At 46.3% G+C, this 24,209-nt stretch overlaps 1 protein-coding gene across 4 annotated transcripts in view; it reads right to left on the minus strand.

Moving 5' to 3' along the window:
• kdm6a (lysine (K)-specific demethylase 6A) overlaps positions 1–24,209 on the minus strand; it is an 82,604-nt gene that overhangs the window by 36,599 nt on the left and 21,796 nt on the right. For 2 of the 4 annotated variants that reach the window (XM_076263313.1, XM_076263311.1), the window contains exons 5-11: positions 19,453–19,511; positions 17,066–17,110; positions 11,885–12,005; positions 5,117–5,171; positions 4,120–4,154; positions 2,009–2,102; positions 540–666 (exon numbers count right to left, since the gene is read on the minus strand). In XM_076263313.1, coding sequence (XP_076119428.1) covers positions 540–666; positions 2,009–2,102; positions 4,120–4,154; positions 5,117–5,171; positions 11,885–12,005; positions 17,066–17,110; positions 19,453–19,511 — 536 coding nt within the window. The remainder of the gene's footprint in view (positions 1–539; positions 667–2,008; positions 2,103–4,119; positions 4,155–5,116; positions 5,172–11,884; positions 12,006–17,065; positions 17,111–19,452; positions 19,512–24,209) is intronic. The other 2 variants (XM_076263312.1, XM_076263314.1) reach the window with 1 other exon arrangement.

Below are 24,209 nucleotides of genomic sequence, written 5' to 3' on the forward strand. Positions count from 1 at the left end.
GGCCAAGTCTCCAGCAAACCCGCACCATGAACACCAAACGTCTTTTGCAAAACCCGCACCATGAACACCAAACGTCTTTTGCAAAACCCGCACCATGAACACCAAACGTCTTTTGCAAAACCCACACCATGAACACCAAACGTCTTTTGCAAAACCCACACCATGAACACCAAACGTCTTTTGCAAAACCCACACCATGAACACCAAACGTCTTTTGCAAAACCCACACCATGAACACCAAACGTCTTTTGCAAAACCCACACCATGAACACCAAACGTCTTTTGCAAAACCATGCCGGAACATCCACGTAAATTATAAAGTCTACATGATTTATAAAGGTGACAGAGACAAACGCTCAAAAAAAAAAAAAAAGGAAAAAGAAAAAAGCACCATGAAGGTCAACTCTGCTGGACTCCCCAATGACAAAATGAGCAATATATTTCAATGTACACATGTTCAACCAATAGAATGAAATACACCATGAACATTAGAATAAACACCTTTTGACATAATCTGCGATATAGAGCGTTGGTCCTACCTGCCCAGGAAGTACCAGGACTGTCCCGAGTTGGGGTCAGCTTCCAGGGACTTCTGCAGACACTGGATGGCATAGCTGTCCTTGTTGGCTTTGTCCCCGAGCTGCTCCACCGTGTGATGCATCCAGCCTGCAGCAGCACCCCATGAAGAAGAGGAGGAGGAGGAGGAGGAAGAGGAAGATGAGGAGGAGGATGAGGTGGAGGGCAGCATGGTCAGTTTTCCAGGGTACTGAGCAACTCTGCAGGTAGTCTAACTCCTGACTCCACACAAGTTCCTGCTGAAGCCGATCTTGTCTACAGTTAGGCTAAGACCGGAGCGTTATCTCCTCCTGCTCTCCCGCCCTCACATTACACGCTCTCTCACACAGGAGGGGTAGCTGCCTGACCGGCGAATCAAACCCCGACCTGATGAAAACATAAACAAATAAATAATAGAAGCCGCCAGCAAATGGTGTGCCTGCTTTCAGTCGCTGTGCACAATGGGAGGGAACGAGGGTGTGTGTGTGTGTGTGTGTGTGTGTGTTCAGTCTGGGCGCGCTCTGTCCAAACAGCTCTTTGCCTTGCGCTTCCCTCCCACCCAAGAGCGGTCGTCAAGGGAGGCCAGACAGCTTGTGCACACAAACACACACCATCCTCCCCCTCTCTCCCAAAACGACCCCAACTCGTGCCTCTCACTCACCCTCTCCCTCATATTCACCCCCCCCCCCCCCACACACACACACAGTCTTGCACCCATTTTGCACACACCCTCTCTTAACACCTGTGGCAAGCCTGGCGCCCATTGGAGTGTTGCCATGGCAACTACACTAGCGCCGGCAAATGCAGGGGGAGGGAAAAAATGGAAGTGGTTTATGACAGGGTGTGTGTGTGTGTCTGTTTGGAGGGCTTAACATTTTACAGCAAAGCTGTAGGAAGTGTCTGGTGTATGTGTGTGTGTGCGTGTGTGTGAGATAACCTGGCGAGCCAGTCTAACGACAAGTTGCATCAGACAGTCATTTGAGACTGGAGTGTGAGGTGTCTGGAGAATTAGTCCACAATGAGGAATATGGGGATTCCAAGCTGGGAAGGACTAATTTGGGAATACTTGGTTGTTTTCTTTGCTCTATGTACCGACATGGGATGATGCAATCCAAAGGGAGTTTACCAGCACACCTCCCAATCAAAAACCATAATAAGCAACTATAAATATATAAACTATAAATACCAAAAATATTCCATTCATATAAGATATGTCATCAAGCCATAATCATTAACAAAAATCAGGCTTGCATGGTAAATTTAAACAAAACCCCATCAAGATTCGCCCTTCTCCCCATTAAACAAAAAAGCTGATAGCCAGAATATTTCTTTACCCAACGTGAGAACATACCCCAAGTTCCACACCATCCGCGCTTATAGGCAGCCACTGAGTAATCAAACAACTAGAGTGCAAATTCAGCCACTCGTAGTAAAGACGTCCAGATGCACTTACCCAGTTGTTGGAGGGTGGTCGCCTTCACCTGTGCCGGAAGATTCTCCGTTTGTAAGAGAGTCTCGTACGCTTCTTTTGCAGCGCGGTATTTCTTCTGCAGAGAGGAGCGGAGGGAGAGCAGAGAAGAAGAGAAGAGGGTGAAAAACCAAAGGAGTTGACCATTTTTATGACTGTCCAGTCTGGACACAAAAGAGGCCCCTGAGACTGACCAGCACAAGGGGGGAGGGGGGCTTTCAAAGTGTGACAGTGGAGGAAGGGGGCAGTGATGTTAACTAGCAGAGAAGAGAGGAGGGGGTCATCAGACACTATGGGAGGGTCAGTCTGGGACATAACAGAGCAGACAAGACTCAACAAGTCGGACCGCTTTAGTGTCTGTGTTCGTCTCCGTGTGTGTGTGTGTGTGTGTGTGTGTGTGGGCACGTGTGTGGGTGCGTGTGTGGGTGCGTGTGTGGGCGCGTGTGTGTGTGTGTGTGCGCGTGCGTGGTTAGGCTGGTTGCCCTACGGCGTTGTATCAGAGAAACCTGAGACCACTTAGAATAAGTGTTTGTTTTTCTTGCTGACCTTGAGACAGGCAGAGTCTAAGCCCAAGCACTTATCAGGATCTTGGCTATAGCAGAGTCAAACACACAAACACACACAGTTGTCTTTCCACAACCTGTCTAGGTTTACTAAAAGCAGCATGTCAAACATTTCGGTCCGAATGTTCTGTCTCTCCAAACACACACACACACACACACACACACAACCTTACTTCGCTCTGATGCAACTTACAGACTCATTTTAGAAACTTGGGCAGGTTACAAATCCTTTTTGTCTGTGGCAACTAAGCGGGATTCCAAACGACTATTCAACCAAATAGTGAAAGCCAAATAGATGAGGTCAAAAATAGCAAACATGAAACATAAACAGAAACCCAGTGACCTGGATGCATCAAAAACGGTTTTCTGTAATCTCGGTCACGGTAAGAGTACACACACACCATTAAACCACTGCGCCTTGCGATCAGTCTATAAATCAACCATGTTTAAGTCACTGGTAAGAGTAGAGCAGAGCTTTTTGAAAGATATGCTTGATATCCCCCATCAGATACCAAAGGAGCACCTGGGAAATGTAGTCACAGTTCACTGGTGGAGAAGTTCCATAATCACATGCTTTTAGACCAGAAACCACCAGTCTGGTGGTTGCCATGGTACAACAGGACTGCCCAGTGCCCTGGGACTGAGCATTTGATTGGCCAGTGAATGATTAATGACTAGGAAGTGGGAAGGGTCTGGCCTGGAGCTCCATACACTGCACTGCACTGCACACGGCATCTTTTCCATTTTTCTGTGCTATGCCAAACTAAACTTGATGTCCGAATTTAGCTTGAGGGGGGGGGAACAGTACAGAATCTCAACTCAGAATTTCCAACCTGTGGCTTAAATTCAGATTTTTTCTTCTTTTTTTCAAATCTCTCAACCCATGATTGTGACAGATAGTCACTATATCCGCTGTAGTTTGCACGGGGATATTTATAAAATGTGGAGAAATACATTTTCAAAAATACGTGTAAACAGGGCTTTAGAACAACACAGGCAATACAGAACCCTGACACATTCCACAGATATCCACAAGTGAAGTTGACAAAGTGGCTCATCTTCATCAACATATGAGGGCCCAAAAATTAAATCCATGGTAAAACTGGACACTCAGGGGAGATGAAGAAAGGGCTGTGTGTGTGTGTGTGTGTGTGTGTGTGTGTGTGCGCGTGTTGAGGAAGTAGAGGTGATCTTGCATGCCCTGATGCTGGAGGGCAGTCTCTGGGGTAACTGCTTTCCACAAGGACCCCTCTCCTCTCTGTCCCGTGTTAATTATTTACCACTTCCCCTCCGTGCCAGCAGCCAGATGTGACAAATGACTGCAGTCTCAACGCCTCAGGACACACACACACACACACTTTAAGCTACTCAGCACCCCATTTCATCATCAATACCCTTAATCCTTCTGTACCACCTAGATATTACAGACCACACCAACATTCTTACCAGCTTTAAGACAATAAGCCAGTTGTAAAAGACAAAAATGGACACATCTGTTTAAGCTAGTGTGTAGTGTACACTGATTGCCCTTACCTGAATTTCATATAAGTGAGCGATGTGGAACTGGACTGTAAGATAGAGAGGAGAGAAGAAAAAAAACGCTGTTAGCAAAACTATTCTGAGAAAATGAAAGGCTAGCAAAAGCCCTTTAGAGAACAGGAACACACTTATCAAGGAAAGGAACACGGCCAGAGTAGATTAAGAAATGGAGCCTGCACAGGCGAGAGGGCTGAGGTGTGGAGAGGGCTGAGGTGTGGAGAGGGCTGAGGTGTGGAGAGGGCTTTTTCCATTAGTGCACCTCAGCAGCTCACTATGGAAAGCACATAAGGTGTACATGCTGATTGATGGAGAAATAAAGCAAGGTAGGCAGGGTTAGAGGGAAGGGGGGAGGGAGAGGGAGTTAAAAAAAAAAAAAAAAAAAGAGAGGGAGAGAGAGAGTGAACATGAGAGAGAGAGATATGGAAGGAGTGCAGGATGGACTGTAAGGGAGGGAGAGATGGAAGGAGGAGAAGAGGGAGAGAAATAAAGACAGAGAGAGCAGAGAAGGTGATATGGAGATACTGTACATGTTGGTGGGGGGGGGGGGGGGTGTGGGGGGGGGGGGAGTGTCCTATTACCGCCTGGAGCGCATGGAGCGCCGCTCTAGCCAGCCCCGTATGGCTGTTACCATAGCAACAGGCTGTCTCAGGCAGCAGGGAAATGGCAGGGAACAGCCACTTCAGATGGAGGGAGGGAGGAAAGGAGGAGAGGATAAAGGAGAAGATGAAGTTTGGGGTAGTTAAAAGGGGGGGGGGGGGGTTTATGTTTAGGAAAAGAACATTGAAATGTCTAGCCTTTGCCATTGAAATGTCTTGTCCAATGCCTTTGGTTTGCAGTGGTTGTATCAGGCAGACATGCTATGTGGGGACAAGACTTCTGAGAAAACTGAGGGCTGTTAAATAATGCAGGCAGGTGGCTGCCTTCCACAGCGAGCGTGTGTGCGTGTGTGTTTAGAGAAAGAGAAAGATAGGGCCTGTTTGCTGGTACTTACTTTCAGCTTTGGACAAAGTGCAGGGGTTCGAGTCAATCAAAGCCAGCTGAAAATGCTGTGAAGAGACAGGGGGAAGGAGATCATTAGATGAAAGAGACACACATTGGTACGCCACAAAAACAACATTCAACAAAAAAGGCTCTCAAGGGCACAATGACACTCAAGTGATGACTTGAAAAGCTGAGAGTGCCGTGTTGAGAGCACCAATAAGCTAAATCACACCACCTTTTCACATTAGCAAACCCATTTCAACTCTGTAGTGAATCCCAGATTACGTTACTATTGAGCGGAGTGTGCTACACATACAAACTCCCAACATCAGAACCATGGTTGCTAGGTGACTGCGGACCATTTCATGACCTTTAGGATGGGCAGCAGATCATAGGCATTAAGACTCACGAGACTGGTTCCCACATCAGACCGATAGTGGGAGAAGCAGGTACATTACCTGTGATCGAGTGTGTGTAAGGACAAGAGCTCTCTCTCAATGAATTGTGAAATGCATACATATTCAAATACTGGACACTGGAAAATCAGGTGAACAGGTGATCCAGTGTTCCAAGCAGAAGACACAAATGGCTCACAGCAATGGAAATGGGCTGACACACACACACACACAAGCTGCTGCTCAATCACCAACATTACATGACCTTCTTTGCATTCAGAAAGAAAGTGACACCAGGAGAGAGGGGGGAGGGGGGGGGGGGCAGGTGTGGGATGTCTCCCGGGTAACTGATGAGAAGTCCCTGAGACTGGAGAGGGGGTTAAATGCAGAGAGGGGGGATTAGAGAAACAGTGAGAAAATGAGGAAAAAAGAAAGAGGGAAGGAGGAGCTGAGAATCAGAGAGCAACAGAAAAGGAGACATGAAAAGGGCAATAACGTGTGTAAATTTGACTTTCCACTGACCGTGTGTGTGTGTGTGTGTGTGTGTGTGTGTGTGTGTGTGTTTGTGTGTGTGTGTGTGTGTGTGTGAGGTGCGTGTGTGTGTGTGTGTGTGTGTGTGTGTTCCATTCATCTCATACATTCATCAGCACGTCTAATCCTCACACTCCTCCTCTTTCCTTCCTCCTCCTCCATTCATCTCTATATAGTTCCTCTGTCCTTCAGTCCCGACAAGGACAAGACACTTCCTCTCTCGCGCTCGCTTTCTCTCGCACACACACATATGCATCCCATAATACAACTGTGTCAGCTGTTTTCCAGGCCTATAAGAACAGAGCTCTTCCACTGCCCCACTCCTTACCCATATATGGGCGTTACCTTTACCTGACCTGCAGCCAGGTGAAGGTGGGCAGCCAAACCACCAGCATCCCCATCACCATGGCTACCATAGCCATCTCTCCTACCCTGATCTTGATAACCAATCATGCATCACCATTCTCCTTTACCAATTCTACAAGGACCATCAGCATCATCATCTTCCTCATCACATTCAGTCTTCATACCAATTAGCACCATGGCCCAACTTCAACCAGCTGTTAATTAGCGTTATTATCGACCTCCTTGCCCATCAGCGCTCATCGCCTTCATCTCTCGTCCACAGCGGCACGCTCTTCCAGCTGCACAGGTGCGTTGGCAACAGCAGGACCAAAGTGAGCGTAGCGAGGGGGGTGGGGGTGGGGGGGGCGCTGGCAGAGCACGCTGCCATTAAGTATTCAAAAGCTGACTCGCTCTGCCATCAGGATGCTGCTCAGATCAATAAAGACGGCTGGAGCTCAGAGAGCACGCGGAGAAACACGAAGGGATAGAAACACACACACACACACACCTGATACTGAAGTGGTGTCTTTTCAGATGGCCTAGGAATGGTGGAGAGCCGGTGAGGACGTCCACGGGTCAATAGTATGCTGAGAGCAATGGGGGGTCACGCGTTCATCTCTCTGATAAAGCGTTTTTTCCTCCAACCAGCCACTCAATGTCAGGCAGATCAAAAACCCCAGCCACTGTCTCATACTACAGAGCTGCCATCGAGCTCAACACAAACCAAACGCATGACCTCCCCCCCACACACACACACACTCAAGCCCCCTCAACATACTGTCACACACATACACATACACAGTCACACAAACAAACACACAGTGCCGAAACAAACGTAAAGCCCCCCCCCCCCCCCCCTTCCTTGCCAGCTCTACCACACACACACACACACACACACACACACACACACACACACACACGCACGCACGCATGCGAGCCAAAAATAGCCGTGACAACCAGCAGAGTGCCGGCGGCAGCCAGAGGACCACGTACGTTACCCAGCCGTTGGTAGAGATCTGGGGCTCTCCTCTCCTCGTTTCTCTCCTCCTCCTTCTCCTCCTTTCTCTGCCACCCTGTCCCTCCTCTGCCTGTTCTCCTGCACCAGTCGCGGTCCTCTTTTCTGCCTCTCCTCCTCCTCCTCCTCCTCCTCTTCTCTTCCCTCCACTCCTCTCTTACTCTCCCTCTCTCCTCTCCTCTGCCTGGGCGCTTCACTGGCTGCCTGATACTGCAGCAGGATCACCGGGCTTCTCTCTCTCCCTCTCTCTTTCCCTCCCTCCCTCCCTCCCTCACTCACTCACACTCTTCTCTCTCTCCCTCTAATACTGATTACTATTCAGCAGAGCACTGCAACCGAGAGATCACACTCTCAGAGAGAGAGAGAGAGATGGGGAGAGAGCGGGCGGACACACACACACACACACACACACACACACACACATACACAATACCTCTAGGCAGACAGATTTCCCCCTCCCTCCCTCTGCTTCACCCACTTCATAATCTTGGAGCTGTAGACTAGTGCATCTCCCAGCTCTCCCCTGCCTCCCTCCCTCCCCCCCTCCCTCCCCCCTCAGCATGCCTCCCTCCCTCCCTCTCTCTTTCCCTCTCCCTCCCTCCCTCCTCTCCCTCTGCAGGAAATCAGCACGAGACAGAGAGAAAAAATAGAGTGTGAGAGGAGCGAGCGGAGCACTCAAGTACAGCACTGAATCCCCAATGAAAAAAAAAAAAAAAAAAACACAGCAGCAGCAGCAGCAGCAACAGAGGCAGAAGCTGCACACCACAGAGCCCTGCCTGCAGACAGATGACAGAACACAAATGTGACAGACAGACAGACACACAGACAGAGACACAGACAGACAGACAGACAGACAGACAGATAGACAGACAGCATGAACAGGAGAGATAGACAGGGAGAAAAGCAGTAAAATGGGGGAAGAGCAATGACATGGGAGGAGTGAGAGAGAGAGATGAAAGGAGGAGAAAAAAAGGGAGATTGGAGCGTATGGAGGAGTGAGGGCACAGAGCGGTGTTCCCATGGGGCCCCGTCCCTAACGGAGCAACAGTAGCTCCGCCGAGCAGATGCACGGATTCTTCATCTCACCTCTCCTCTTGTACGTCACACTAAACAAATCATAAACACCTCGTCACACTGCTTTGAATATAAATATGCTCAAAGCATAGCCAGCCCCACACACACGCACATCATTGTCAATGAAGATCCTTCATGGCTTCAAAGAGCCCCCCCCCCCACACACACCCCCCTTCAAGCCATGAATGATATAACTGAAGACACCTTACAGCTTATAACTGTCTGCATTAGGGGCATCAAAAAGCCTGACAAACCACCTGGCAGACACTTCTGGGAGAGGAGTGTGTAATAGAGACAAAGTGATTAGGGAAGGAGGTGTGTGTGTGTGTGTGTGTGGTTGGATAGGGTGCTCTCATATCACTGCTAGGAGAGCCGTGGGCACTGAGTGCAGCCCACCGGGCGATGGCCGCTCTGAGCGCGCAGCCTTTGTTCCACTAACTGGGACACACACAGGCGCAGTGTTATCGCAGCGATGGCACGCAGCCAACGCTCCTTTTACTGGGTTCAGACGGAGCACATGCTGCACGTGCAGCTATGGCAACATCTTGGCCTCCACACACACACACACACGTCATTTAAGCCTGCAACCAGTACCCCCCCCCCCACCCTTCTCATCTACCCAAACCTTTTTTTTCCACCATTATCAGTCTTCTTCAGAGCCAGTCCTCTCATATAGCCCCTTTGAGGCGTAAATTCTAGTGAGGTGGGTTCAATGTGAGGTTGTCAGAAGCAGTTGCGTAGTCCTGCCTGTTATGCACGTGTGCACACGCGCACCCTCTCCCTCCCCCTCTACCCCAGTCTCTCTGATGGACAGAGGACAAAAAAAAAGCTATTAAGAGAGAAGCCTTGCGTTTATAGAGCTCTGCAGCCCGGCACTCTTCAGAACATGCACAGCTGGACGACACACACACACCTCCCTCCTAATCCCCATTACATAATTTTCTGAAGGAGGAAGCCCCGACGCAAAGCATATGAGCCTAATCAGAAATTTGTTAATGAGTGGCATGGGCATCTGACCACACACACACACACACACACACATTCACAGACACTCTCTCTCTCACACACACACACACACACACACACACACACAGACACACACAGACACACTTAAACAGAACACAACTCCGTATGCTGCAAGACACACACACTCGCGCGCGCACCCACGCGGGAGGAGATGGGCATCTTATGGCTCAGGCTCCACGGTGCCCCGTGATGTATGTGTGACAGTACGTTCACACAAACAGTGGTGAGGGCGTGAAAGTGGCCGGCAGTCACTTCTGCGAAAGCAGAGTGTGTGTTTTGAGCAGTGTGGCCGCGACAATAAAGTGACAAATGATAATGATGATGAGCTAGGACACGGATCCAACCAATTCAAATTTAGATGTGCCACAGTTCAGAGAACAAAACATTAATTTTAGTTCCCACCAAACATTGGTACCATTTAGTGTCTGCAATAACAAATATATTTTTGGAGAGATAGTTTGCATATGTTTAGCACTTGTTCTCAGAGTGTGTAATATGGTGGGGAAATTACAAAAAAACAAAAATTTCACCAAATCACTAAATTGACTAATGCATCTGAAACTGTTGTGCTTCTATAAGCTACATTTTGGTGGTGAGGCAGTTAGACTGATTCAATGTTGTCAACAATCTCAATTCAATATTTAAGCAATCGCAATTTTAATTTATTACTTCTACAAAATAATATACCACATATGAACACTCCAGCAGACTTCTGGAAAACCCACTAGCCTCAAAGGCGTTGGTAGTTTTGGTGAATTGTGGGCAGCCTGGTGGCCTGTGGAGAGAGCGTAAGGTAGGGACACTGGAGTCTCATTCACAAGTCTGATTCAGTGAGGGAGAGCAGAAGGGTGGGGCACTGGTACGATACCCAGGAGGGGGGAAGGCGATCGAGAGAGAGAGAGAGAGAGAGAGAGAGAGAGAGAGAGAGAGAGAGAGAGAGAGAGAGAGAGAGAGAGAGAGAGAGAGAGAGAGAGAGAGAGAGAGAGAGAGAGAGAGAGCGAGCGAGCAAGAGAGCGAGAGAGCGAGAGAGAGAGAGAGAGAGAGAGAGAGAGAAAGAAAGAAAGAGAGAGAAAGAGAGAGCAAAAGAGAGAGAGAGCGAAAGAGAGAGAGAGTGAGAGAGCGAGAGAGAGCGAGAGAGCGCGCGTGAGAGAGAGAGAGAGAAAGAGAGAGAGAGAGTGTGAGAGAGCAAAAGAGAGAGAGCGAGAGAGCGAAAGAGAGAGAGTGAGAGAGAGAGCGAAAGAGAGCGAGCGAGCGAGAGATGACCACTCTTCTCTTTAAGCGACTGGGCCAGATGGCAACTCAGCACGGCCTCAAACACACACACATACATACACAGACTCAAAATCAGAGCATGAGCAAGGAAACCAGCGAGAGACAGAGACAAACAGACACATGCGCACACCCACAATCCTCTCCAAAGTCTAATCTTCTAACTTCACTGCCAAGCCCACTGTCGTTTGCTAGTGCAGTAGACATAACTCGGGCCAAAACCAGAGTGCGATCTCTGTTAGAGGTCATACACCTTTGTCTAACTGGACAAAACTGTTCAAAATCACCAGCATTTGGATAAGTGGCCTGTGACAAGTAATCACTATTGTGCAAGATGACCGTCAGACAGATCAGTGACAAATTGACTCAGTCAAACTAAACCGGACTCATGGTCAAACTGACCACTGAAAGAGCACATCTGTGAACTCTTCCAAAGCAGATGCTCTCTGGCCACACAGGGCTCCTGAGCAGTAGTCACACGCAATTACTAAAACAATTATGAGAGCTGTTCGAAAATAAGTCAATAAACCAATCAATCGCTGCAGGTCAACACCAAAATCATACGCTACCAAGACTACCTTCCACCTGCAGTTCTGTGATCTTCCTTTTAACAGTAACTGGGGGGGCTACGGCAGAAACAGGAGGGTGCCGAGAGAGAGCACAAGACTCACAAAAGCAGCCTGACAATAAATAATTAGCAGAACAGCAGAAACCTGCAGCAATTCAATCCAGCAGCTATCAAGCCACTGGGGAGAATGAGGAGGCGGCGGCGGCAATAAATACAGGGACCATGATAACAGACGGCTGGGGCTGTGTGTGTGCCCACGGTCAGTATCTGGTGGGTGTGAGGTGAATGTGTGTGTTCTAAGAGAGGTGAATGTGTGCATGCCCTGAGTAAGGAGAAGAGAGGAGAGGAGGTGTGTGTGCCCACGGTCAGTATCTGGTGGGTGTGAGGTGAATGTGTGTGTTCTAAGAGAGGTGAATGTGTGTATGTCCTGAGTAAGGTAAGGAGAGGAGAGGAGGTGTGTGTGTGTGTGGTGTGTGTGTGGTGTGTGTGTGGTGTGTGTGTGTGTGTGTGTGTGTGTGTGAGAGAGTGTGAGAGAGAGAGAAAAATGAAAAATACCTTCAGGCTTGACTCGTAGTCGGTGTTGACCTTAAACATCAGGCCGAGCCGCAGGTGGATCTCCTTGGCTCTTGAGAAGCCCGGGTCAATGTAGAGCACCTCCTGGAAGGCCTTTATCGCCCTGAGATGGACACAAAGGGAAGAGATGGGAGAAGGTGAGCTCTCATCTTGTATATCTTAGCTCTGTTTGAGAGCACAGTCCCTGTGCCAGTGTAGAGAGGGATAAACCTAGAGACACCTCGCAATGCACCACCCAAAGAGACAAGATATCTGCCAACAACCAGTAAGTAAGATCCCTTAATAACATCATGAGAGCTGAACAAGCCTTTCAAAAATATAAAAAGCCATAAACGCCCAAGAAAAGAGTGTGCAGAAATGACTCTCAGAATAAAAGATCATTTAAAAAAAAAATAATATGCAGAATATGAACATGGTAAAAGCTGCATGACGCAAAAGCTAATTAGCAGTCCTTTGGTTGCGCGGCTAGTTTGCAATTAGCACTGGGAGCTCTGGCGCGTCAGCTCCTTTTTCCCGCCACCTGAGATCGTGAGAGCTTCCGATCAGCCAGAGGACAAAATCACCATGGCGAGAACCGGCTGTAGCAAGCTGGTCACCTTGGCAACGTGTCCATTCCGACTACTGCTTCATCAAAATGAGTTTCAAGAGAGACGGCGTATGGTATACATGTATGAACTGAAGGTGAGAATAGTGATCGCCAGACGCCTCTGTGTGTACACATACAGCTGTCTGCACATGCTCTTGTGTGAATGGACGTATAAAACACGTGCCCAAACCTCAGCAGTAAGTCTCAGTGAGTGCCTGCAGAGCCAAGCGCCAACACACACACAGGATGTATTCCTCATTGACTCACAGCCCACTGAACTCAATGGCCCCAACTTTTCTCCTCCCCTTCCAAGTCCCCCCCCCCCTCCTCTCCTCTGTTCCCTTACACCCCCCCCCTCTCCTTCACTCAGTCTCTCCCCCCTTCATTCTTCTCCATCCCCCCTTCTCTCTCTCTCTCTCACAGTAGAATGCTCGATGAGTGTTGCTGTGCTCTGGAACAGATCGAACGTGACAGAATGCCAAGCTTGAACTACAGCTAATAAGAATGAGCGTCCAAATGGGGGGGGGGAGGAAAAGGAAAACAGAGAGAAAAGTGAAAATGAAAGAGAGAGAGAGAGAGAGAGAGAGAGAGAGAGAGAGAGAGAAAGGGAGAGCGAGAGAGTGAGAGAAAGGGAGAGAGAGAGAGCGTGAGCGAGAGAGGGAGAGAGAGAGAGAGAGAGAGAGAGAGACTCCCGCAGAAGAAAGGGGGCTATTTGTGGTGATTGCGGGGAGGCCAGAGAGAAATGACAGCTAGCCCAGAGGTCCGTGGTGCTCGTTAACCCGGAGCTGGGAGTACAGACAGGCCGACTGCAAGCGAGGGGAGAACCCTGATTAGCCTCAAACAACCCCCCCCCCCCCCACACACACACACACACAGCTGATGTAAGAGTGGAACGGAAGCCATCCTTCCTTCATTATGTCTTCACACCTGTGCGTGTGTGTGATCGGCTATGCATTTCAGTGTGTGCGCGCGCGTGTTAGTGTGAGTAGCAACACATTTGTGTGTGTGGCGTTTCTACACGTGTTTGTGTACCAACATGATTGTTTGTGCGTGTGTGATCAGCTATGTGTTTCGGTGTGTGCGAAAAGTGTGAGTTGCAACAAGTTTGTGTGTTTGTGTGTGTGTTCCAACATGATTGTACATGTGTCTGTGTGAAAGACTAACTGGGACAGCAGGCAGCGGCTCAAGTAAAGAAGGTTCACATTTGCTAGTGCGCATGTGTTTAAAGGCATGTGTAGCTTCTACCAGCAAGTGAGTATGTCATAGGATAATCCGCATGCACACGCACACACACCTGTCAATCTTCGGCAACATACAGATAGACTACAGTAGATTCTCTTAACAAAGCAAATTGTATCCCAACTTTTTTTTATTTATTTTTTTTAAACACAGTGTATATGTTCAGAGATGGAGGAGCCTGCAAAGTAGCGACCACCTAAGAAGGTAGTATGCATAAGAGCATCCATTAACCACCTCCTTGTCCAAAGACATCACTGTCACACCTTACAGGAAAGGGGAAGAGATGAGACTTTGTTTGTCAATTTATTGTCAAGAAAAATATAGTCATTTAATCTATTTCTTTGTATCAATCCTTTTTTCAGTTATTTACTTTTCTCTGGCCATAGAAAATGAAAATATGAAAAAATAAATAAATAAATAAATAAATAAATAAATAAATAAATAAATCCAATCATTCGATGACTCAAAAGTAGCGTTGGACTATCGTAAACACCATTCCCCTGTAGGACTGCTCGATTATGGCAAAACTTTAAATTATGACTATTTTGGTCAACACTGCGATCACGATTATTTAACATGATTACTCCATGGAAATATTAATTTTCTAACCTAAAAAAAATATAAAAAAAAACACGTCAATTAACTTGAATCTTAAACATAATACAAAAAAGTTCAAAAGATCACATATATAGCAGTTACAGCTGTAAAGCGAAAAAGCACACCAGATTTATACGATTTTGAAGACAAAACAAGAGCATTGCTACCAAACAAAAATTCGTAACCCTTGAATACATTATATCACACATTCAATGCACAAGAGCCGAAGAACCAATACATACAGAAGCCATAGAAATACACTCCCCGTTCGTCCTCAGTCTGTGTATTGTTAGCATTTCTCTCTGCTCCGGGCATTTCTCCCTAAAAATATCACATTGGTGTGCTGCCAAAAATAGTGTCCGCACATCTGACCGTGGAGGAAATGGGTTTGTATACATACACGTGCACAGGATGTCTAGATTACGGGGGGACGTACCGCTGCAGATGAAATGGAAATGCAGGGGCACATGACGCACAGAGACATTCAAACAATCGGCACGGCTTCCTGTCAGAACTCAAACACGCCAGGCTCAGCGTTTATTGCAGCTGGGGTGGCAAACGTGACAGGGAAGAGAGAGTGGGCATCAAGAGAGGTCAGGAAAAAGAGAGTGGGCATCAGGGGTGAGGAGCAGAGGCGCTGCATTAAGTCATACAGGCAGTAACAGCTGAATGGTCCGAACAATCAAATGATCCATATCCACCTCAAGACCTGCTTGTGGGGTTTTTGTTTTTATTGTTGTTTAGATTGTTATGGTCAAAGTGTCAAAGGCTGCAGGCCTTGATGCACAGATTTTTGCTGGTTTACATCTGCGTTTGAGAGTGGCCCATTTCAGACATCTGTGTTTACATGGTTCACTAATTTTAAACACTTGACTGAGACAATCCGCATGTCCATCAGAGGAATTCTGGTCACCGAAATGAAAGCAAACAGTCGGCAAATGCACAAAATAAGCTTGCATTAGGGTATTTTGAGTATCTTGAGAAGTCTGCAAAATAGGCTGTTTTATTTTTTAAAAAAAGGTGGAGAGCCTACCACCTTTAGTATAGCTTTTCCCATCTCTGTTTTCATTTTAATTACACTGTTCTGCCAGTCGTGCGTTCATGTGAAACTAAAAGCAACATTGTAGGCTGTGTTATGTAAATGCAAAAACGTTAAAGGTCGTGGGCATTTTTAAAATCGGAATTGGGTCACATTTAACTGACGGTGTGAACATAGCCAAAAAGTATCAGAATTAGCAGATATTGGGGTAGAAAAAAATAGAAGCAATTTTGAGTTAAAAAAAATAGGGCTTAAAGGAGAAGTTCAGTGTAATATTGACCTAAAGTTTGTTGAAAGATGATACTGAGTGTGAACTTTTGTCTCATAGCTCATCTCGGCTAGTCCCCTCCACTCCGAAATCTGGCGCTAGTTAGCCAGACTTCTCCTTTAATTTGAAAAATCGAAGGCATGGAAGATCTCTCCTTGGCCTCCTCTCCCGCTCCTTCACACACACACACACACACATATTCTCTCTCTCCCCTTCCCTCACCCACCCTTTCCTCCCCTACACCTCCTTCACACACACACACACACACACACACACACATTCTCTCTCTCTCTCCCTCTCCTTCCCTCACCCACCCTTTCTTCTTCCCCTACACCCCTTGCTCAGGCCTCGGAGTCCAGAAGTTTTTGTCACGCTGCCAAGTTATACAGAGACCCCCTCCAGGAGGACACCACTTGCGACGGAGGGGTGCGTGTGTGTGTGTGTGTGTGCGTGCGTGCGTGCGTGTGTGTGTTGGCACTGGGACTCTGAGAACAACAGAGGAGCGTTTGTTTGGGCACCAGTGACAGTGAGAGACAGGAAAATTAGATGTAACAAGAAAGTAGATAAGGGGGAAAAAAAAAAAAATCATGTGAGAAGCAAGAGAGAAGACAGAGTATAACAACAGGAAAGTGAGTAAGTGATGGCCACAGTGAGAAAGTGAAAGTGTGTGGCGGTGTGGTGTGTGTGTGTGTGTGCAAACATGTTTGTGTGAGCTTATGGGCGGAAGCAGGTCATCTCGGTTTCTATACGAGCTCTGCTTGCATATGTGGGGGTTGGGAGTAACTGTATCTCTATCTCTGTGCACGCATGTTCGTAGGTTACCTCATCGACAGCTGAGAATATGACTGAAACCACAAGAAACAAACACAAACACACAGGGAAGAGAATGCCCGGTGCCATGGTAATCCTGAAGATGTTCTGTCTAAGCTAAAGGAATGAATAATGTAATGGCTGAGTTCAGTAACCTCCAGGTCAGCATTTGGTGGAAATGCTGATCCACTCCTTACAACACACCCCCACACACACACACACACACACACAAACACTACACGTCCAGCCAGGATCACAGTCACCCACATATCTTTACTAACTAATGCAGACACACACAGACAAGTACAGACAAACACAAGAATATCAGAGAGCACAGAAAACACACCTTACTAATCACAAAACCAACGTGCACACTAACAGGCAAACGTTTAGGAAAATGACTGGCGTCCAACAGCAGACTCTGAGCCAACCACCCCAACAACGTTCCCTTGAACACAGCCCCCCCTCACTCCAGCCTCTTCTCTTCGGAAGGCCGATAAGCCTGTCGATAAGCCTGTTTGTGCCCTGACGGTGTTTGTTTGTTTGTTTATTTATTTATTTATTTAAATATCTATTTATTTGTGTACTTATTCATTTGATTTGAACCCAGCATGGCATGCCTACCTTCTCTGTCCCCCATGGGCCTCTGAGCAGCTGGGCTGTGTGGGCCTAGACAGGAAGAGAGGGGACCTCCAGTAGTAAATAAGCAGACAAACACCATCGGCACGTCTTCATCAACAGCTAGCTACAGTCTTTATCTATAAGGTTTAAAATAAACACTATCTGCACGTCTTCAACAGTTAGCTACAGTCTTACTTTATCTATAAGGTTTAAAAAAAGGGGGGGAAAAAGCCGTCTCTTTCTCTAGATCTGCAACTCTAGTGCTGGTATTCACACATAGTTTAAGCCACTCTTATAGCACAGTACTAAATGGTAGTTGGTAGACTCAGAAGAGAAAGGTGGTTTCATTTCAAAAAGGTGATCAACTCTATTTAAGAGCCTTGCATAAACAAGGCAAGGAGATTTCCATCAGCTCCCACCATAGACTAAAACACAACTATTTTACACTCAATGTTAAAATCTTTACATCTACTGGCTTCTAACCGAACCTAACCATTTAAGGAGAGGTGCTTACCAAACCATGCAGCACATGAGACTACCAGAGAAACGATTACTTGACAAGTACCAACCACACAGAGCTATGAAGTGTGCGCTGAGCTGCTCTGGCCTCTATGGGTTTGGACTGGGTGTGGACTGTGTGTGTGTGTGTGTGTGTGTGTGTGTGTGTGTGTGTGTTTGTTCTTGTGCGTGCAGTAGAAGCAGTGAGGAGTAAAGTTCGCCTAAGGACGAAATGCCCACGGCTGCGCAAAAGAAACAGCATCAATGGCGATCTTTACACCACCCGGAGAGCGTGGCCCGATTGTGTGGGAATAGTTTGCGCACGAGCATACAGCACTAGCTACCCTCCCACCCAAAAACCTCGCCCCTACCCAACACTCCTCCCTCTTGGGTCCGCCCCCTCGCGCTTTGGTGACCTCGATAGCTCCAGGGGCAGAGTTGGGTCTCTCCCAGCCTGGCGCGATCCGGCAGTTTTTAACTGTTTCGTGGCTGCACAGCGATCGAGGTTTGCACAGCGAGTCTGAGTCACCTCATATATCTTTGCTAACCAGCGCACGTCGCGCTACTGACATCGAAGTGCCCATAAAATTGACCTGCATTTTCTGAAAAGGAAAGTTATATTTTGATCATAGGTAATACACTGAAAGGCTCATTTTCCCAGAGAGCCTAGAGGCCAAAACAAAGCGATTTATAATGGCACTGCTCGTTATAACAGATGTATTGATTTTAAGGGTGAAAAACGGGTCATTTTGTTTATTATTTAATTCTTTTTTTTTTTTTTTTAAAGACAAAATCCGTGGCAAGCAACCACTTAGAACATGGTCCTCTCAACCTCTGAGCAGCTGAACTGCAAAAGAAATGCAGATGACCGCTCCACGGAGAAAAGAAAACCAACTGATTCTGCCAGTCCCACCTCACTGACACACGTACACGTACACATGCACACAAACACCCCCTGCAGTCAAACGGACGTGGTTCCAGTAACGTGGAACTCCATGGCTCAATGCGACCATATCCACAGCAAGAAAATTCTGTAATGATTTTAAAAGAACCACCATCTCAAGGAGAAAACTCACTTCCCACCTTTCTCTCGCTCACACACACACAGCATCACAGGACCACACTGGGTCCCTTTTTTTTTTTTTTAACTTAGAACAACTTACCAATCGCCATTTCATTCCCTACATCTTAAAAGGCCGTTTTTCTCTACCCAAAGGTTTGCTGATCACAAATATGAAAACTCCTTTTCGTGTTTCAGCTTTACATGAAATACTAGTGTTGCAGCAAACATGTCCAATTGCCCAGATCGCTTTGTTGTAGAACAGGTGTGCAAGTCATGGCTATGAATATGGCTGAGATCACAAATTCAGCAATTACCATTGAAGCACGCCAGTGACGAGGCATTACTCACATTTTGTCACACACCGTCGGTTGCTAAAGACAACAATGATGTGGGACCGTATTGGCCATTTCTGTGTATGTGGATGTAAAAAGGCGCTCTTATTATGGCAAGTACAGATGATCACTTTGAGAGTGGACAAGGTGGATATCAACGGCACACTACAGACAGATATGGAGGAAGCAGTCCATGCTCCAGTTGGTTGAGCAGCTAGCTAGCTTTCATAACCACAGCCCCTGCAGAGAGTGGGTCACTCAGCAGTGACCGCTGCTATAAAAACAATATTTTGTGGTTCACCACCCAGAGGTACATCAACTCTAAAAAAAGGGGGAATTTAGCCCAAGCCTAACCAGCATGCTTGTGAGTGTCATGGTGAAATAGGGCCCAAATGCAGAGGTGTGTGGCTTGTGTGGTTTACAGAAAGTTCAAAGATGTTAAAGGTCTAATGCAAGGCACGGGTTTCCACTGCATAGACAAGTGATGCGGAACTTACCACTGAAATGCGTTGTAATGGAAGTAAACCATACCGAGGCCATATAAAAAGGCAGCATTCTGAAAGAGAAGGAGAAAAGCCAACGTCAGTCATGTACAATCATATAGAACATGAAGTCAGTGGAAAGGAAATAACGTTCAGAACTGCGTGCGTGCGTGTATATATATATATATATATATATATATATATATATATATATATATATATATATATATATATATATATATATATATATATATATATATATATATATATATATATATATATATATATTATTCCATACGCCTCCAAAAGACAAATGATTGCCCTGTTAGATTACTCCCCAGTCTCACCACGGTGTGCATATGAATGTGTTCACTCTGTGGGGCCTCACCTGGAGCTGCATCCATACTTCTCCATGCATCCCTCTCAAACACAGACACCGCACTACAGTAGCAGAGAAGAGCCCATCTAGCTAAAGCATATTCCCATGAACGCGCACACACACACACACACACGTGTAACGATGGCCGGTATAATAGTAAACCGTGATAAAAATGTTGACGATAACAATTATCGTTTTCTTTTGAAATATCATAATTATCACGGTTGATTACCGCGGTATTGAAACAGTGTGTTTAATCCTTCCCAGCTTCATCCGAGCCTGCTTTTGACATACAGTAGGCCTGGTACAATGAAACAAAACTGGTACCCTACTGATTCTGTTGTCTAATTAATGGTTTTAACTGCGATTCTGATTAGGCTACACCTGATTTTAAAAGGCGGAACATTTTCACCGCAAAACGTGCACTGTATCATTTAACCACTCTGCGTCTTTTTATGTTTGCGTCCACATGAAATCCATTCCACTCATGTTATCAGGAGAACACAGTAGCCTAAAGTTTTATTTTAAACACTTACTTTGGTCTCACTCATTGGATCCAAATAACAGAAATAGCAAACTCTAAGTCATGGTAGGGTTAAGTTATAAGCACATAGCCAATTAAACAAGAAAAAGTGAACGGGACACATTTTGAAACTATTTTAGCTTGTGTAGGCCTATCAGTGCTTCCTGAACATATTGAACACACTTTTAAAAATACCGTGATAATACCGAAATAATACCGATAATTTTGGTCACTATAACCGTGAGTTTAAATATTCATACCGTTACATCCCTACACACACACACACACACACACACACACACACACACACACACACACACACACACACACACACACACACACACACACACACACACACACACACACACACACACACACACACACACACACACACACACACACACACACACACACGAGCCTCATCTTAATTAAAAGGAAAGGAGAGCCTCCTGCGCTCCTTAAAGGAGAATTCCGGTGTGATATTGACCAAAAGTGTGTTGAAACATGATACCGAGTGTGAACGTATGTCTCATGGCCCATCTCGGCTTGTCCCCTGCACTCCGAAATCTGGCGCTAGTTAGCCGATGCTACCAACAGCTTTTTCAATGGGGGTGCCTCGGGCATCAGCCTAGCCATGGAAATAAATCACTGTTTTACACCATTTACGAGGCTCAACGCATCTCCGCACTTCATAGGTAGACTTCCGAGGGCCCTGACATTTAAAACAAGACATTGAGAACTTTGAAAAAGCACTGGTAGTTTACTTACAAGGCGATTTATACAGACAGTATCTTCACAAAGTTCAGCGTTTGCAGCCAGTTGCTGCTACTGGAAGAAACTGGAATCCATGCATTTCCACAGAATTATTTTTGGAATCTGATCCCTTATACCTGTTCATTCTTACTCGTCGCTCGGCTTATTGTGACTACATTCAAGATGGCTGCAAACGCTAAACTTCGTGAAGATACTGTCTGTATAAATCGTCTTGTAAGTAAACTACCAGTGCCAAGCCGAGATGGGCTATGAGACATACGTTCACACTCGGTATCATGTTTCAACACACTTTAGGTCAATATCACACCGGAATTCTCCTTTAAGGTCAGAGTCCTCTCAGGAGAGAAAAAAAAGAGCGCGAAATTATAATGGAGTAAAGTATGCTGGGATTTTTGTATAGGCCTAAATAAGGTTCATCATGTGAGCGTAGCACATCAAATTTGCAGGCTCTTCTGTTCAATGAGGACACCCACCCACCTCATGGCCGATGCACCTGCAACAGCATTTCGAAATGTTACTTAGACGCATGCGGGGTAATTCCCTGACGCGTGCACAGACTAATTTTTTTATGGCCAATTAGAAATGGAGTAGATCATAGTCTACTCTCAGTCTGCAATCATATTTAGTAGGCCTATATTTTTAGAAATCAACCCCCCCCCCCCCCCACACACACACACACACGAAACTTAGCTGATCTCTTGTGATGGTAATCATGTAGGGTGGTGCGTGCAGACAGACCGAGAAAACCATCGAAACTTTTTCGACTGCCGGGTTTCACGTCAACAGGCCAAGCTCACGCTAACCGAAAACCTCTGTGGCTTTTGTACAACCACTGCTATACCACTGAACTCAGTCCCATTGATCAGGACCGAGCAAGCAGCCATCAGGCTAGATGCCACGAATCAGCCGTGGTGGGACAGTTGGTGGGTGGGACATTTTTTGGCAGAAACACTTCATTGAATGCCTGAGGGCGTAGCTTGAATGACGAGAGGACATTCTGTTTAGACCTCGTCTAATCAGCCTCAGGGTCAGGCTCAATCTCCAAACGAACTTATAAAAAAAAAACAACAACAACAACAAAAAAAGTCTGTTTTCTGTTGGACTACATGGGACTTCTATTCATGGCCAACATCAAGGTTATATTGGGTCACATGAGCATAGCATGAGCTCAGAATCATGACAGCTGGAGAAAAGAAAAAGAGAAGACAGAAAAGACAGAAAAAGAAAAGTAGAGAGGGGAAAAAAGAACTAAACTAAAAACTGAAGGACACCAAACATGGTGTGGTAAACGACAAGTGCCAGGGACTTGTGGTGACTGTTCCTTGCGCTTTGCTGCCTTCAAAGAGATTTGCCTCCTCTGAAGTTGTACAGGGAGAACAGAAAAGAAAGGGGGGGGGGGGGGCGGGGGGAGTCATGAGAAAATGCAACAGTGTGGACGGCACACAAAGCCCACAAAAGCAAATAAAAGCCAGAAAGCCTGGTGGCAATGAAAGCCAGAACTTGTCATTGTTATAATTATGACCACACAAATATCTATGTTTGGAGGTGGGATGTGTGTGTGTACGTGTGTGTGGATTTAGGATGGGAAGGGGACTGGTATGGATATTTTGCTAGAACAAAAGAGAAAGAGGCCTGCCTGCCACAGAGACACACAGAGACACAGAAACAGACACACACAGAGACAGACACACACACAGAGACAGACACACACACAGAGACAGAGAGACACACACACAGACAGAGACACACACAGACAGAGACACACACAGACAGAGACACACACAGACAGAGACACACACAGACAGAGACACACACAGACAGAGACACACACACACACACACACTAGGGCTGGGCGATATATCGGTATTACGACCGATATATTTTTGAAAACGATATGTTGTTGAGACAATATCGTAATACCGGTATTATGTCAAATAATGGGCCATTTTATCAAAGCCACTTGCTCTTCTGTGTTCAGACCATTCAGATAGCCGCAGCTCTGCTCAACTGCGCCCCTTGCGTGTGCACGTTCTCCCTCGCAGCACTACAAACTTTCAAACATGACGGACACTGAGTCAGATTTTGTTTACCTTGATCAGAGGTTGGTGCTGATGCCTATTCCGTCGGCCCATCAACGGCTAGACCGAGAATTCTCGTTGTGAAATCAAAATTCCACTGGAGCTCCAAGCGGTTTTGTACGCAGATTTAAGTTACAACACTGTTTAGCAGCTACAGCTCTTCGACTCACGGTAAAATGTCATTTTTGGTACATAGCCTAGTTAATTTAAATACACTGATGAACGCGACTCGCGAGCAGTTAGGGCATCATTTTTTATGATTCCTGAAACCCCATTCAATCGTGCATAGGGATTTTTCTTACGAACCGGAACATGCAAAAATGAACGCATACAAAACGATGGTAGCGTCTATCACAGTCTTGATGAGTGAGTTACGTTGTTTTAGTAGCCTAATTTTTAAAAAACTTTTTTTGTTGTTGATAACATGTCTAGGCCATCATAGTCTACATTTGCTTGTCATCTAGGCCCTATCAAACCCTTACAGGTAAAAAAACTGCATTGTGTGACAAAACTGCAGGTTTTTTCAATATTGTTGTGCCCAAAATAGCCTATTGCATTGTGCAGTACAATGTAGGCCTATTGTAGGCCTATGTTATTGTTTACACTTTTTTGCACAGCTCTGTTAGAGCAGTCTGAAATTAATATAATTAAAAAAGGCTGTGTTGTCATAATTGTTGTGTTGAGTGAAAATATGAAGCACTTTGCTCTTTCTGTTTGAAATATCAATATCGTATCGATATCGTATATCGCCAATCAGCCCCAAAATATCGGGATATCAGTTTTGGTCCATATCGCCCAGCCCTAACACACACTTCAATCATGCATTTGCCGCAAAGGCAAATGGATAATGACAATCATCTCTACCATGTGGTCAGTAGCACACGGGTTGGGACAAGGGTGGAAGGAGTGACAGATTCAGGAGGATGTGGACTATATACACACAAACAGACACACGCCGTTAACCCATGTCTTGCTCTCATGCACTAGCACACAGCCAGCCATACATCTTGTTTTTCAG

The sequence above is a fragment of the Alosa pseudoharengus genome, unplaced genomic scaffold (assembly GCF_046254945.1).
Source record: "Alosa pseudoharengus isolate Yale_2024_CS ecotype anadromous, Long Island Sound unplaced genomic scaffold, YU_APseudo_1.1 YU_APseudo_1.1_scf_3, whole genome shotgun sequence".
In the NCBI taxonomy this organism is placed as follows: domain Eukaryota; kingdom Metazoa; phylum Chordata; class Actinopteri; order Clupeiformes; family Clupeidae; genus Alosa; species Alosa pseudoharengus.